Here is a 15313-nt window from a genome sequence, read left to right on the forward strand (position 1 = left end):
CCAGCAGCACTGCCTCTGGGAAGATCCACTTTGCTGTTATATCATTCATTCACAAGAGTGTGGAGCCTTCTTCCCTGGGACCCCCAGTGTCTCCCAAGAGGGGCTGTGCTCGGCTGTGTGCTTTGTCCTGGAAGCCCCCACCCAGAGTTGTTGTAAGCTGCCCTTGACCTGTTTCAAGGCTGAGCAACAGAAAGAGGCTGGCTTGGAGGAGGTAGAAGTTCATTGGAGTCTCATTTGGGAAAGTTCTGAGTTTATGTTCAATGTATGCAGATACTTCCTGCAGTAATTCAGGTTTCTGAAACAGTAGTTCTCCATCACATGACATGGTGATAGTTTTTGTAAAAGTCACATTTGAAGAATCCTTATTAGTGAATGTCCTTGACCTAAGTAAGTATAACCAGACACCGTGACCTTGTTCGCTGTACATTTCCATTTTATAATGTTAATAAACTTGATCATAAATAGAACAAGTAATCTAAAAATGATAATTATATAGGAAAATCATATCTAAAACCATTTTTGAAAGTATAAAAAGAATAATGGCCAAATAATGGGCAGTCTCTTGGGGTTTTGTATTTCTACTTCCTGCTTCCGAAGAGGGGTGTGTGGGGTGTCTGTAGTATTAGCTGGGCTATGAGGGGTTTGGGTGTTGGAAGAACAAGTGTCCTTCATAATTCTTGATCAGTCTGATGTCCTCTCTGCAGAAGGATCTCGTGGCTGCCTTTGATGGTGGAGACCAGAAGGTGTTCTTCGATTTGTGGGAGGAGCATGTTCCCAGTTCCGTCCGAGATGGTGACTCCCTTGCTCAGAAGCTGGAATTCTATCTTCACATTCATTTTGCCATTTATCTTCTGAAGTACTCTGTAGGGAGGCCGGTGGGTTGGCTGTGGTTGGTGGGTGGGCAAGGGTGGGCGGAGGTTGGGGGAGTTGTCAGCTCTTCCATGTTCTTGGTTCTGTCCTCTTTCATCATTCTGCTCAAAAGGTGCAGCATCTTGTGTCTTGAGAAGTTATTTTCCACCTCATTCCCAGCACTTTATTTTCTAATTTATATGGAGATTTAATAATTTCTGTAATCAAATTTTTATCTAAATACTTCAAGTTTTTGAAAAACTCATCAAAATAGCTTAGTGTATATATATGCAGACTTCTAAAAGAACACATCTTTGGGCCACATATTAGGAAATAAATTTAAACGCAAGTAGTAGGGGAATAGTTTGCCTATTTATAGAGTGCATGGGAATGACAGGTTGAATTTAGCTTCCGTGACCTTTTCCCGGTAGGGTGGAGGGCTGAAGTGTCAAGCCCTGGGGTGGATGAGCCTTGTAGTTCAGAGGAAGTGCTAGAGAGGGAGCAAGCCAGTTGATCTGTGGTCATGCACGTTAACACTGCCCTGGGGACCTGTGTTAACTCTGAACGTCAGGGGCCCCAAGGAAGGGGCGGTGATGGAGGCAGGGGCATTACGGTACCTTGCAGTACCCTTTCTTGGAGTCTGTTCTTTAAGATATTACTCATGTGGGGAAGGTCATGGGAGACTTATTGTTTGTTTTTATTTCTATTTTTAAATTTTTCTGTTTTGATGTAAGAAAAAAAACGTCATCCATTTTTCAAGATGGGTTGGAAAAGGGCCACGTACAGGTCCAGTGAGGTGTGCCCATGAGGACAGCAGCTAGTGTGTGTACAAGGCCACAGGCTGAGGGCTATAACTTGTGGGGCCCCTGAGGTCACGGAGGGAAACACCAAATCCAGCTCCTCTGTGTGCTCATCAAGGTCCAAGAGAAGAGAGGAACCCTGAGACGGGAACTGAGGAGCACTGGGTTGCATGTGGAGCAGGGAAGTGGGGCAGGATCCGCCCCTAGATGGATAAAGGAGAGGAGTAGTGACAGGGGTACTTCGCCTTCAAGAACCTGTGGAGATACCTACTCCCCTTAGAATCATGGGAATGCAGACAGATGTTCATGAATGTCTGTAAAGTGGAAACAGTGGATATGTCTAATAATGGGAGAACTACTCAAAGTAGGAGAGATTCGATGAGATTTTGTCTTTTCACTAAAAAGGATGTTCATGAAGAATTTGGAGGTCATATTAAATTGGTAAAAATGAAGTTAAAAAGCAGTGTCTTGAACTGTTCATACAATTTTCTGGCATTTCTGTTAAAGTTTCACTAGGGGTAAAGTTGAGGTGATGTTGGAATGACTGGAGACAGTGTGCCCACCAGGCCAGATGGGGACAAGGCCAGTGACAAGGAGCCTCAAGAGCAGATGGGTGAACGGGGGACCATTGTGGAGCTAGAAACCTCAAACAAGTTTCTCCCTGCTCTAGGACAAGCAGGAACTGGATGAACGGATTTCTTATTTCAAAAACTACCTGGAGACGAAAGGGGCAGCGTTAAGCCAGACCACCGAGTTCCTTCCTTTCTATGCCCTCCCTTTTGTGCCCAACCCCATGGTACACCCCTCATTCAAAGAGCTCTTCCAGGTAAGTGGCAGCCTTTACATCTGTGGCTTCACTTTGTGTAAGCTTCTGGTTTCTGAATTATACTTTAGAAAACTAAAGTCTGCTGTTGTTGTTGTTATTATTATTATTATTATTATTGGTACTGGGGATTGAACTCAGGGGCACTTAACCACTGAGCCATATCCCCAGCCCTTTTTTGTATTTTATTCAGAGATAGGGTCTCACTGAGTTGCTCAGGGCCTCGCTAAGTTGCTGAGGCTGGCTCTGAACTTGTGATTCTCCTGCTTCAGCCTTCTAAGCTGCTGAGATTACAGGTGTATAGCACTGCACCTGGCTGCTCTCATTATTATTTTTTGTAACCCTAATTTATTCATCCTCTTTTGGGTGGTTAGTTATATTTGGTGAGTGTTTGATTTAATTTTCACTGTCCTATACTAGCTGTGGCTTGTGTTCTTGTACATACTTATAAAGCTCGTAATAGCAAGAACTAGCAGTGCCCCATAGTACATCAGAAGGAACATGCATACATAAATTGTGTAATGGTCACACAATGGAATACTGTACATCTAGGAGAAAGAACGAACTAACCGCACAATGATATAGCCTTGAGTATGCCATAAACAGAGAGGACATGTTATAGTTTCTCTTTGTAGATAGATCAAAGCAAATAAAGGTAGTTTTTAGGCCAGCATATACCAGTGTTCAGTTTTAACAGAAAGCAAGGATTCTTACCTGCTTGCTTGACAAATTTTTTTAAAGTTTTATTTTTTTAGATGTTATATAGTAAAATTAACCTATTTTTTTAAAAAGGTTTTTTTTTAGTTGTAGTTGGACACAATGCCTTTATTTTATTCATTTATTTTTAAAAAATTTATGATTTTTTTTAGTTGTAGATGGACACAATACCTTTATTTTATTTTTTATGTGGTTCTGAGGATCGAACCCAGTGTCTTCCACAGGCGAAGTAAGCACTCTGCCACTGAGCTACATCCCCAGCCCTATTCATTTATTTTTATGTGGTATTGAGGACCGAATCCAGACCCTTGCATGTGCTAGGCAAGCGCTCTACCACTGAGCCACAACCTCAGCCCTAAAGTTAACTTTTGGTCATGTGTGTTTTATGAATTTCAACACATGCATTGATTCTATAATGCTACCACCACAATCAGGACACACAGTTTTTTGTTCTTTTTTTTGTACCAGGGATTGATCCCAGGGCCATTTAACCACTGAGCCACATCCCCAGCCCTTTTCATTTTTTATTTTGAGACAGGGTCTCACTAAGCTACTTAGGGCCTTGCTAAGTTGCTATGTCTGGCTTTGAACTTATGATCCTCTTGCTTAACTATCTGAAATTATAGGCACCACTGCACCCAGCTAGCACACAGAACTTCTGCATTAATTATCCCAAAGTACTGCCTTGTGTTGCCCCTTTGTAGTCACCCTTGTCCTCACCCCTAATCCCTGGCAACCACTCTTAAATTACACTGTAAAAGAGCATTGAGGTAATGGGCTTAATGAACTCTTTGGTGCCATAAAATAAGATTTATTTTTGGTTATATTAAGGCCTGTTAACTTGGGCTGACAGAATTTTTTTTTTTTATCTTTAATTGATTTTATTTTTTTTAAATACACAATAGCAGTGGAATGCATTATAATTCTTTTTTTTTAATATTTATTTTTTAGTTTTAGGTGGACACAATTTCTTGATTTTGTTTTTATGTGGTGCTGAGAATCGAACCCAGTGCCCCATGCATGCCAGGCGAGCATGCTACCACTTGAGCCACATCCTCAGTCCCCATTACAATACTTATTACACATATAGAGCACAGTTTTTCATATCTCTGTATATAAAGTATGTTCACACAATTCATGCCTTTATACATATACTTTTGTTTTTTTACATTACAATTTTTAATACACATATATACCACAATTTTTCATATTTTATTTGTATATAAAGTATGTTGACACCCGATCAGAAATACTTTAAAATATAATAGCCTCTTAAATCATGTTGTATGTAAGGATTGAAGGGAGATTTCGATTATGTTTAAAACTTCACTGCACTGCACAGTCTCCTGGCTCTCATTGTTGCTGCTTTGAAGTTGGCTGTCACCCTAAGTGCTATTCCTGTAGAGGCGATCTATATTTTTTCTCTGACCTTTGGGATGGTATAGTTTCACTTCTTTGTGTCCAGGGATAGATTTCTATTTTCACTTGAGATTTATTGGACTTCCTGGATGTACTGTTTTTGCGTCTTTCAACAACTCTGGAAAATTTTCAGTTCTTATCTCTTCATGTATTACCTCTTCCCCATTGTCTTCGTCTCTCCTCTGAATATCTGATCAGGTTGAATGCACTTCTTTTTTTTAGTGCTGGGGATTGAACCTAGGGTCTTGTCCACATGAGACAGGTAGGTGCTCGATTATGGAGCTACATCTCTTGTACAACATCAGACTATTTATTGTGTCTTCTTTTTTCTTTTTCATTTTTAAAAATTGTGGTCAAATACATATAAAATTTACCGTTTTGACCAATTTTTTTGGGGGGGGGCACCGGGAATTGAACTCAGCAGCACTTGACACTGAGCCACATCCCAGCCCTATTTTGTATTTTATTTAGAGACAGGGTCTCACTGAGTTGCTTAGCACCTCACTTTTTTTGCTGAGGCTAGCTGAACTCATGATCCTCCTGTCTCAGCCTCCCCAGCTGTTGGGATTACAGGTGTGCACCACTGTGCCCGGCCATTTTAACCATTTTAAAGTGTGTATTGAAGTAGTGTGATCTACATTTACATTTTTGGGCCTTACTTGTGTTTTATTTTGGGTACTGGGGATTGAACTCAGGGGCACTTGACCACTGAGCCACATCCCCAGCCCTATTTTGTGTTTTATTTAGAGCCAGGGTCTCACTGAGTTGCTTAGTGCCTTGCTGATTCTGAGGCTGGCTTTGAACTCAGGATTCTCCTGTCTCAGCCTCCCAAGCCCCTGGGATTACAGGTGTGTGCCACCATGCCTGGCATCTTCCTTGTCTTTTTTTTTCTTTTAATTTTTTTTTTTTTGTAGTCATAGATGGATAGAATGCCTTTCTTTTATTTGTTTATTTATTTATTTTTAATATTTATTTCTTAGTTGTACACAATACCTTTATTTTGTTTATTTGTTTTTATGTGGTACTGGGGATCAAACCCAGGGCCTCGCACGAGCTAGGCGAGCGCTCAACCACTGAGCCACAACCCCAGCCCCTTCCTTGTCTTTTAACAGCATATATTTTCCATTTCTTGATCTCTCTGGCTATGTTTTGGGCAATTTATTCACATTTATATTTCAGTTCACAAATTTATTCTTCAGCTGTGATTAATGTTCTTCTCATTGAATTTGTGATTTCACTTATTAACTTTTTGTGCATGTGTGGCACTGGGGATTGAATGCAGGGGCACTTTATCATGAAGCTACACCCCCAGCCTTTTTATGTTTTATTTTGAGACAGGATCTCCCTAAGTTGCTGAGACTGGCCTCAAATTTGTGATCCTCCTGCTGCCTCAGCCTCCTGAGTTGCTGAGAGTACAGGCATGCATGACTATGCCTGGCTACTTTATTAACGTGTTAAGATAGAAGGGTTTTTGTTGTTGTTGTTTTTATTCAGATTTGCTGGGTCATTTTTATACTCTTATTTCTTGCTTTCTTATTTCTTTGACATATTAAACATTTATCTCATATTCTCTGTGAATTTCAATACCAAAAGTCTGTGTAAATTTGGTTCTACTATGTCTATTTCTGCTGCTCTGACAGTGACTTATTTCTCTTTTAAAAAAAAAAAAGTGTTGATGAGTTTATTTTACTTGGAACTGGAAAGAATTTCTTTGAGGCCTGGATGCGATTTGGTTCTTCCAAAGAAGATTTTTATTGGCATCTTCCAGTCACGGGGGGCATACCAACCTAGGACCATTTGAAATCAGATTATTTGCAGTAGTTTTGGGGACAACCCAGGTAGTGTCAGTCTCAGCTCATGGTACGGAGTGTGGTTGTGAAATCTCAAATTAGGCTTTTCCCTCCTTCCACCCAGTGTCAAGGTCAATACTGGTTCTTTCTGTACAATGAGTTTATTATCCATAACATTTTACTTATGCTACAGCCCTTTGGAGTCCTGGGTTTGTTCTGGGGTCTCCTTTAGATTATGTAATATGAGCAGATCTTATGTTTGCCATCTTATGTACTCATGACAACTCTCAGAACTGAAGTTCAAGGTCTTCAACATTCTGCAGTTATCCTTACAGCAAAAACACTGTCTTCGATGTTCCTTAACTCTTGGGGTTCCTGCTTTCACTTCATTTTGTCCTCTGCAGTTCCTTCCTTGACACTTGGGTGCATTTAAAAACTATGGCCTTTTTTTCAAAGAGTTCTTTTAATTGCTTTTTTATATTATCCCTTCTGCAGTGTTGACAGACAGGAAATTCCTTCATAGGTATTGTAATGAGTTCTATTTGCAAACTCAGTTTAGGATCATCCTTCTGCAGAAATACTTATGAATTTCTGTAATTGATAACTTTAGGAAAAACTTCTGGACACCTATTCTGTGCTAGGGACCACTATATGCTTGATTAGGGAAGATCTGAAGAAGTGGGGAGGAGCCTTGTAGTCTCTGTAAGGGACAGAAAGGAAGCCCCAGGTAAACCAGGGGGTGAGCCCTGGGCCTTCCTCACTCCCATAGTAATGCTGCCGTGACTCATTGTATCAGGGTCCTAAGTAAAGGTTCCCTGTCATGTGAAGAGTCTGTTTTACAGCCAGACTAATCTCCTTAAAAGCCTGCATTCTATAAGGGAAGAAACCGTGAGAGAAAAAGGGTGAGTGGCTTTTTCTAGATCATTCAGCAGAGCTGACCCAGGGCTTCTCCTGGCTCTTTATGCTTATTTTTGGAATTATGGTGGTCAAGTTGCCCATCAGACTTGGGAAATGTTCTCAGAGCTGAAAGCACAGGAAAAATAACAGTTGAGAAAAAAAATGGGGGGTTCATCCCCAGAGAGATTTTACCCCAGTCTTAAGCCTGTCATTAGCAGAGCATCACTGGGGAGGTAACCAAAACAGAGCAGCCTAACTGGAGCTCTACAAATACTTTGTTTTGTTTTTAAGAAGTCTCAATTCATGTTGAGACACAACAGTCCTCTCCGAGGTTCTTTTCCAGATGGTCAAGTGCAGAGAGCCCTGAGCTCTAGATGCCATGTTTGCCCTCCTAAGGATGCCCCAACAGAGAACCAAGGACCCTGTGGCTGAAACCACAGAAATCTATGGTCTTTCAGTTTGGGAGACTGGGCATGGTTAAGGTCGAGGTGTGTGCAGGCTGCCTGCCTTTGGAGGTTCTGGGGGAGTATCCTGCCTTTCTTCCTCCAGCTTTGGTTGCTTCTGGGTGGCCCTTGGCTTGAGCCTGCATTGCTGCAGCCTCTGTCTCCATCTTGCATGGTCTACTTCTCTCTTCATGTTTCCTTTGTCTGAATTTCCTTGTTCCTGTAAGGGCACCAGTCACATTGAATTAATTGTCCACCCCGTGCCAGTGTGACCTCTCCTAACTGTAATTACATCTGCAGTGGCCCCTTCCCCAAAGACCTCATGAGATACCAGGGATTAGGGCTTCCATACGTCTTCTGCAGGGATACAGTTCAACCCACGACAACTCGTTATAAACAAAATGATCACATGGTGTCAAAAAATGAACAACTCTTCAAAATTTAGGAATACGTGTTCATTTATATTGTATTGTTACTAAATGGCATAGGATAGAGTGATTGGATGCAGAGCTGGAGAGGAGAGAGAGGGAAGGATGGGACAGTCTGAGGGTGACAGCAGGATCCACCAGGCAGGTGGATGTGAGTGTTTTACTGGGAGAGCGTCTTTTTTATGAAATTCTTGGTTTGAGTGGAAGTTATTTTTGTATGAAGTGTATGAAGAAAATTGTTCTGAAAGATCGGTACTTGTCACACTTTTTCTTTTATTATTTTTTCCTTCTTTAATGAGTGTTATTTTCAATATATTATTTTCAAGGAGCATATCATAACTGCTTGACATGATAGGATGTATTTGTTTCCAATAATGACCTCTATTCTTTCTTTATATGAAGGCAAGTTCTATGAAAATGAGTTTCTTTCTTTGGAACCATCAGTAACTTAGCGATAATTGTTTGTGTTATGCCTACCAGCGCCATGCATGCCTAAACCATAATTATTTTTGGTATTCAACCTAATAAGGTCACTTGTCATGCTTGTGTTTAAATCACATGAAATATTCAGATCATGTACTGAATTGTTTTTTCCGTGCTGTGAATTCTTGAGTCTTCTGTAACTGAATTGGTCATAAGTCCTAGAACCTGTTTCTACATTCTCACATCTCTGGGAAGATCCTGTGCTTTTGGTTTCTGTAACTAGCAGGGCTCTTAACCAAATGGCCCCAACTTGATGGTACTGCTGGCATTTAGTGGGGTACTATTTTTATTTTTTTTTTCTTTGTCTCCAGGACTCTTGGACTCCAGAGTTAAAGTTGAAGCTGGAAAAGTTTCTGGCTTTAATTTTTAAAGCAAACAACACGCCAAAGCTTTTGACAATCTACGTATCCTTTTGAAGCAGTGGGAGCCCCTGCAGAATGAGAGCAGCCAGTGGTTGCAGGTGCCTGGTAGATAAGGGTAATGATTGTGAATCTGAGAATATAAATTGTGAACATTTATAAGGTGTACAAAGCATTAATGGGAGGCTGTGCCAAGACCCATACATACACCCAGAAGTTTGCAGTATTTATAAAAAACAGATACATGTATGTGTGTTTATTTTTGCATCTTTTTATCAAATGAAGAGAACATTTCCTCATATCATTAATAGTCTTCAAAAAACAGGTTCAGTTATCTCAGAAGGTGACTTACCATATGACCTGGCAATTCCACACCAAGATTATGCCCAAGAGAAGTGAAAACATATGTCCACACAGCAACTTGCAACATTCCTAAAAGCCCAATGGGCAGATGACTCAAATGTCTATCAACTGATAAAAGGATAAACAAAATGTGATGTATCCATACGATGAAATAGAAGAGGAAATGAAGTACTAATTCAGGCTACAACATAATGAAAACATTATGCTAAGTGAACGAAGCCAGGCACAAAAGGCCATATGTTGTATGATTCTGTTTATATGAAAGGTCTAGAAGAGGTGAATCTATGAAAGCAGGAAGTACATTAATGGTGGCAGGGGCTGGGGAGAACAGGGCAAGTGAGCATGACTGCTGGTCAATAAGGGGTTTCTTTTGGGGGATGGTGAAGATGTTATAAAATTGCTACAACACTTGCCTATCATGTATGGACCCTGGGTTTGACTCCCACACTGCAAAAGAGAAGGGAAAACAAACAAAAAAAAACCCCAAAACAAAATTGACTGTAGTGATGGTTGCATAACTCTGTGAATATACTGTGAACTATTGAAATGTACACCTTATAAATAGGTGAATTATATGGTATGTGAATAGTGCTATTATGAAAAAATTAAGAAGAATTTAATGAGATCAAAAGAGAAACCCCACATGAATATGCTTTGGTATCCCATCCAGACACGCGGGAGCTGAGGTTTGAACCCAGGCAGTCTGGCTCCATTATACTCACCCCAATCTCAATTTCCTTAGGATAAAGCTTTGGAGTTGAAGTTGCATATTTGCATTTTTAGGACATTTCAGCGGCAGGGGGAAGGTCTTTGGAAGCCGGTAGAAGGCCTTTATGAGGCTGTGGGAATAGGCAAGGCTCCACCAACACAGTGATCATTGCGATGGAGAGAAGAGGACTGATTGGTTTGGGAGTGAAATCAACCAAGTATTGAGACATCGCTAACTATCTTAGCTCCTCACAGAAATGCTTAGACCTGGGCTTCGTTGTCCTGAGAATCCTCTTCCTCTTTGGTACTGTCTACCACACGCTCGTTTTCCTTAACTTATTTCTCATCCCAGAAGGAGAATGGACAAAACAACAAAGGTAAATCATCTAGATTAAAATTTTTATAAGAACAGCTCTGCCAATTCAGGTTTTAAGCTGCGAGGTAGGAACAGCGATGGAAAGAGTTTGTAGACTTGGTAAATGAGGGCTTTAAATATTTACAGAGTGCTCTGTAATCATCTTTATCTGCAGTGTTGAGGCCTGCTCTCAGGGTGTCTGGTGTTGCCAGCTAGTCTTGCGTAGTGAATAGCAAGGCCTGGGGAAATGGAGGGTCCAGATAGGGTCCCCAAGGGAAATAAATGACTGTAGCAGCTCCGAAGGCAGGACACTATGGGATTATTTTAAGGAATTATTATTATTATTATTATTATCAGGTGGTGGTGCTAGGGATTGAACCCAGGACCCTGTGCATGGGAGGCAAACATTCTACCAACTGAGCTAAATCCCCAGCCCCTTATGGAATTATTGTAATATTTTAACTTTTATCTTGAACTAGTCAAATGGGTTTTTTTTATTCAGCACCCATTCTTATAAATCTTTTCCATTTCTTATATTCAAAGTAGAAATTCCAATCTTAAGTTTGTATGTAAAATGATGTTTTTCCATGGTCAGTAATTTTTACCAGAACATTTTCCAGCGAGGTGAGAAAAACTAGTTAATATGAAATTGGTGGCTTCAGTTGGGGCCAGGTTTGTCTTTGATATTACATTTTGAAAAGTGTCTGAATTACCATGTTGGGAAGGGTGTGTGTGGTGCTTCATGCCTTTAGTAAGTATCGATGGCGTGTTCCTCAACTCCCAGCAGGTGGAGTTTTGCTACATGAAAGTTTTGGTCTGTGAAATATCCCCTTTGCCCCCTTCAAAGTAGAGCAATGTCAGAGAATATTGCAGAACGTCCTGCCATTGTTTTTCTATGCTTCTTTTAGAGAGTTAAACTTTTTTAAAGAAAGAAAATATTAGTAAATTATTTAACTCTGCTTACCAACTTGACAAATGAGTAATACTTTAGGTCTGCCACCTGTGGAGAGTTTCAGTAGTGTCAGATGTGAAAGGCTTCAGTGTTCGTTTTGTCCTTAGTAACCTTGTGTGTGAGTCATCTTTTCATCACTGTAATGAAGTTCTTGAGGCAATTAACTTATAAAGAGAAAATGTTTATTTAACTCACAGTTCTGGAGTTTCCATCCTAAGATTGGGCCGTCTTATTTCTTTGGGCCTGTGGTGAGAGACCCTGATGGTAAAGGCATGGAGCAAGGGGTGGAGCTTTCATGAGGAACCAGAAAGCAGAATGAAAAGACGGGGCTGGGCCAGCCACAGTGGTGCACACATGGAATCCCTGTGGCTTGGTAGGCTGAGGCAGGAGGATCACGAGTTCAGAGCTAGTCTCAGCAATTTAGCGAGGCCCTAAGCAACTCAATAGACCTTGTCTCAAAATAAACTACAAAAAGGGCTGTGCCCAGTGGTTAGCACTCCTGAGTTCAATTCCTGGTACTCTCCCCTGCCCCTGCCCCCCCCCCAACCCCAAAAATGGACTGGCCCTGCCCTCCTAAGGGTTTCACCACCTCCCAGTGTTGCCATAGGCTGAATTCCAGGGGTTCCAGCAAACCAGGTCTGGCTGCTCACCCCAAAAAACAAGCAGAAAAGGTAATGATGAAAAGCTAGAAAGGAACTTTAATCCATATAGTCATTTTTGTTCTGTTTTGTTTTGCTTTTTTTTTCTCCCCTGTATCAGAAATTGAATCCAGGGTGCTGAAGCACTGAACCATATCCCTGGAACTTTTTATATTTTATTAGAGACATAGTCTCCCTGGTTTGCTTAAGCAGCCAAGGAGTCTCTAAAATTAAAATCTCATTAACTCTTTGTTGGAGTGGGAAGCAATGCCTCTAAATGAAGTAGAAATGTTAACAGAGAAAGCTTGAGTGATCATGGGTGAAATTTCTATCACTTTCATTATTGGTTCCTTGAATGCTAGAATTATCAGAAAGTGTCCTGTGACGTTCTTTTAGTTGTGTATGTCTCTTGCATCTCAAATTTTTGTAAACTTGAGGCGCATTCTTTGGACTTCCGTGCACATCATATCAGTAGTTTTAGAATATGAAAAGTCTAAAAGATACTTCCCTATTAAAAGTTGAGTTCGTGCATGGCAAGGCATCTTGGCTTAGTTGTGTTAGGCAGCTTTTTTTGTAGCTGTGACCAAAATACCTGACAAGAACAACAGAGGAGGAAAAGTTTATTTTGGCTCAAGGTATCAGAGGTTCAGCCCATGGTCGGCCAGCTCCCTGGCTCTGGGCTCCAGATGAGTCAGAACATCATGGCAGAAGGATGTATTGGAGGAAAGCTTCTCAGAACATGGCAGCCGAGAAGCAGAGAGGATGCAAGAAGCCAGAGACAAAATGTATAATCCCCAGCAACCCACCTCTTCCAGCCGTGCCCCACCTGTCTATAATTACCACCTGCTTTTCTATTCAGATTATTAATCCATCAAATGAATTAACCTACTGATTAGGTCATGGTCTCATAATCTAATCATCTCACCCCCAAACGTTTCCTGCATTAACACAGGAACATTTCAGGGACACCTCCTATCTAAATCATCAGAGTTGTTCTTATCTCATAAAAATTTTGATAAGGAAAAGAGTCAAAGTGCTGCTTAATGCTCTGGAATAAAGTTGGTTACCTCGAGGTATCACTGAAATCATACAGTCATGGTCAGGGGTTCAAACTAGGACCTTGCATGTGTTGGGCAAGTACTCGGCCACTAGGCCACACCCCCAGAACCCCATATTTAAAATTGATTGTTTTTCCCTGAGCAGCCAAGAAGTCTCTAAAATTAAGATCTTATTTACTCTTTGTTCGTAGCTAGCTGGGATATCTGCAAGCTGATGTCTCTGGATAGCAGATTATTCTGCCAAATGATGTATTTGAAATTGGTCATGAAACTTTCAGTCCAGTGGTCTGCTTCTCTCATCCTGAAGTTAGCTTCTCTCATAGCAGGAAGTTAGTTCTCCTTTTCCTTAAAGGTGCCACGTTTGAAACTGTCATAAATTATAATTCTGGGTTCCCAAGGCAAAGGTTCCTTTTGTTTAGTTAATTACAAAATGAGCTTCTAAGGGGAAGAGTTCCTTTGTGCATTTGCCTCTGGAGAGAGACTGCTTTGGGGACACTCATGTTGAGATTTGGGAGGTATTATGGCCCAGATGATGGGTTTTGCAACTTGGTCCCTCATCTACCCCTTGGGGTAGATGGACAGATTGCACAAAAATATTCTCATATTTGTTACCATGAGGTGGGATTGTGAATAGGAGAATTTTCATCTTTGGAAATTATAATTTATGTATTTTTGATTTTGATACATATGAAGAGCTTTAATGATAGCACACATTTAAAAAAGAGAAAGAATGTAGTGAGTCCGTCTCCCTTGTAATGTTTAAGGAGAAGCTTAAGAAATCATTTCCAGGGATATTTTCTGGGAGCTCAAGTACTGGATGTAAATTTGTATCAGCTGACTTTTTAAAATTATTTTTCAACACTGAGATTTGATGGTTGCTGAATAAGAATAATAAATAGTTGTTAACAATATTTTGGGTTTTGATAGTTATAATAGTTATTTCTGTACACAAATAATTGTGAAACATGGAAGTTTTTCAAATACAGTCTGAATGTGTGTGAGCATGCATAACAAACATGGAAGAATGGGTAACTTAGGACACTGGTTCTCAAACTTACGTTATGCATCGAGTCATTGGGGAGTTTGTTGAAAACATAGATGCATAGGACACAACCCTCTCCCGCCGAGTATCTACAGAATCAAAGTCTCAGTGTGAGGCCTGATCATCTTTATTTTTATTTTATTATTATAATTTTTCGGGGTACTGGGGGTTGAACTCAGGGGCACTCAGCCACTGAGCCACATCCCCAGCCCTATTTTGTATTTTATTTAGAGACAGGATCTCACTGAATTGCCTAGCACCTGGCTGTTTCTGAGGCTGGCTTTGAACTCATGATCTCCTGCCCAGCCTCCAAGCTGCTGGGATTACAGGTGTGCACCACTGTGCCTGGCTCTGATCATCTTTATTTTTGGATGATTCTGATGTATTTCAAAGCTTGCGTACCACTGCTTAGGATGCAGACTTTCTGCACTTTTGCCAGTTATCTATTTGCATAGAAATACATTCAGAAAGTCTTTGACCCCTTTCTGTGAAATGAAATAATAATAACCACCACTTATTGATTACCTGCTCTATCCCAGCCATTGCACTGGACACTTGGAGTGTGTTTTTTACTTAATCCTTATAGTAACCCTTCAAGGTAAAATTATTATCCTCATGTTGTAGATTAAGAAGTGAGAATCTTGGGAGGCTGAGGCAGGAGAATCACGAGTTCAAAGCCTGCCTTAGCAACTTATCAAGGCCCTAAGCAATTTAATGAGACCTTGTCTCTAAAAAAAAAAAAATCCATAAAAGGGCTGGGAATGTGGCTCAATAGTTAGGTGCCCTTGAGTTTAATATCTGATAACCCCCCCCCCCAAAAAAAGTGATAATCAGAGAAGTTAAATATTTTACCTGCTGTCACCCAACTAGAAAGTGGTAGAGTAGGAATTTGAGTCCAGGTCATTACCTTAGAATCTTTCTCTCTGTATTTAGGAAATCTGTTGTAAATGGAATAAATATTCCACAGTGCCTGCTGGATCTGTGCAGTACTGAGTTAGTGTCTTGGGACCAGCACCATCTCCTGTCCAAATGAAGCCATCATGAAAGGGGGAGAAGGGCTGGGGTTGTGGCTCAGCGGTAGAGCGCTCGCCCAGCACATGCGAGGCCCTGGGATTGATCCTCATAAAAATAAATAAATAAATATATTGAGTTCAACTACAACTAAAAAATAAATATAAAAAAATAAATA

At 40.6% G+C, this 15313-nt stretch overlaps 1 protein-coding gene across 3 annotated transcripts in view; it reads left to right on the forward strand.

The window, feature by feature from the left end:
• Window positions 1-15313, forward strand: part of Armc9 (armadillo repeat containing 9) — a 130316-nt gene that overhangs the window by 10768 nt on the left and 104235 nt on the right. For all 3 annotated transcript variants that reach the window (XR_007349531.1, XM_015481536.2, XM_048808731.1), the window contains exons 4-7: window positions 705-875; window positions 2320-2475; window positions 8961-9053; window positions 10432-10456. Coding sequence is in view for 2 of the 3 variants with exons in the window: in XM_015481536.2 (XP_015337022.2) it covers window positions 705-875; window positions 2320-2475; window positions 8961-9053; window positions 10432-10456 (445 nt within the window). In the remaining variant the exon portion in view is untranslated. The remainder of the gene's footprint in view (window positions 1-704; window positions 876-2319; window positions 2476-8960; window positions 9054-10431; window positions 10457-15313) is intronic.

This window comes from Marmota marmota, unplaced genomic scaffold, assembly GCF_001458135.2.
Source record: "Marmota marmota marmota unplaced genomic scaffold, marMar, whole genome shotgun sequence".
Taxonomy (NCBI): Eukaryota; Metazoa; Chordata; class Mammalia; order Rodentia; family Sciuridae; genus Marmota; species Marmota marmota.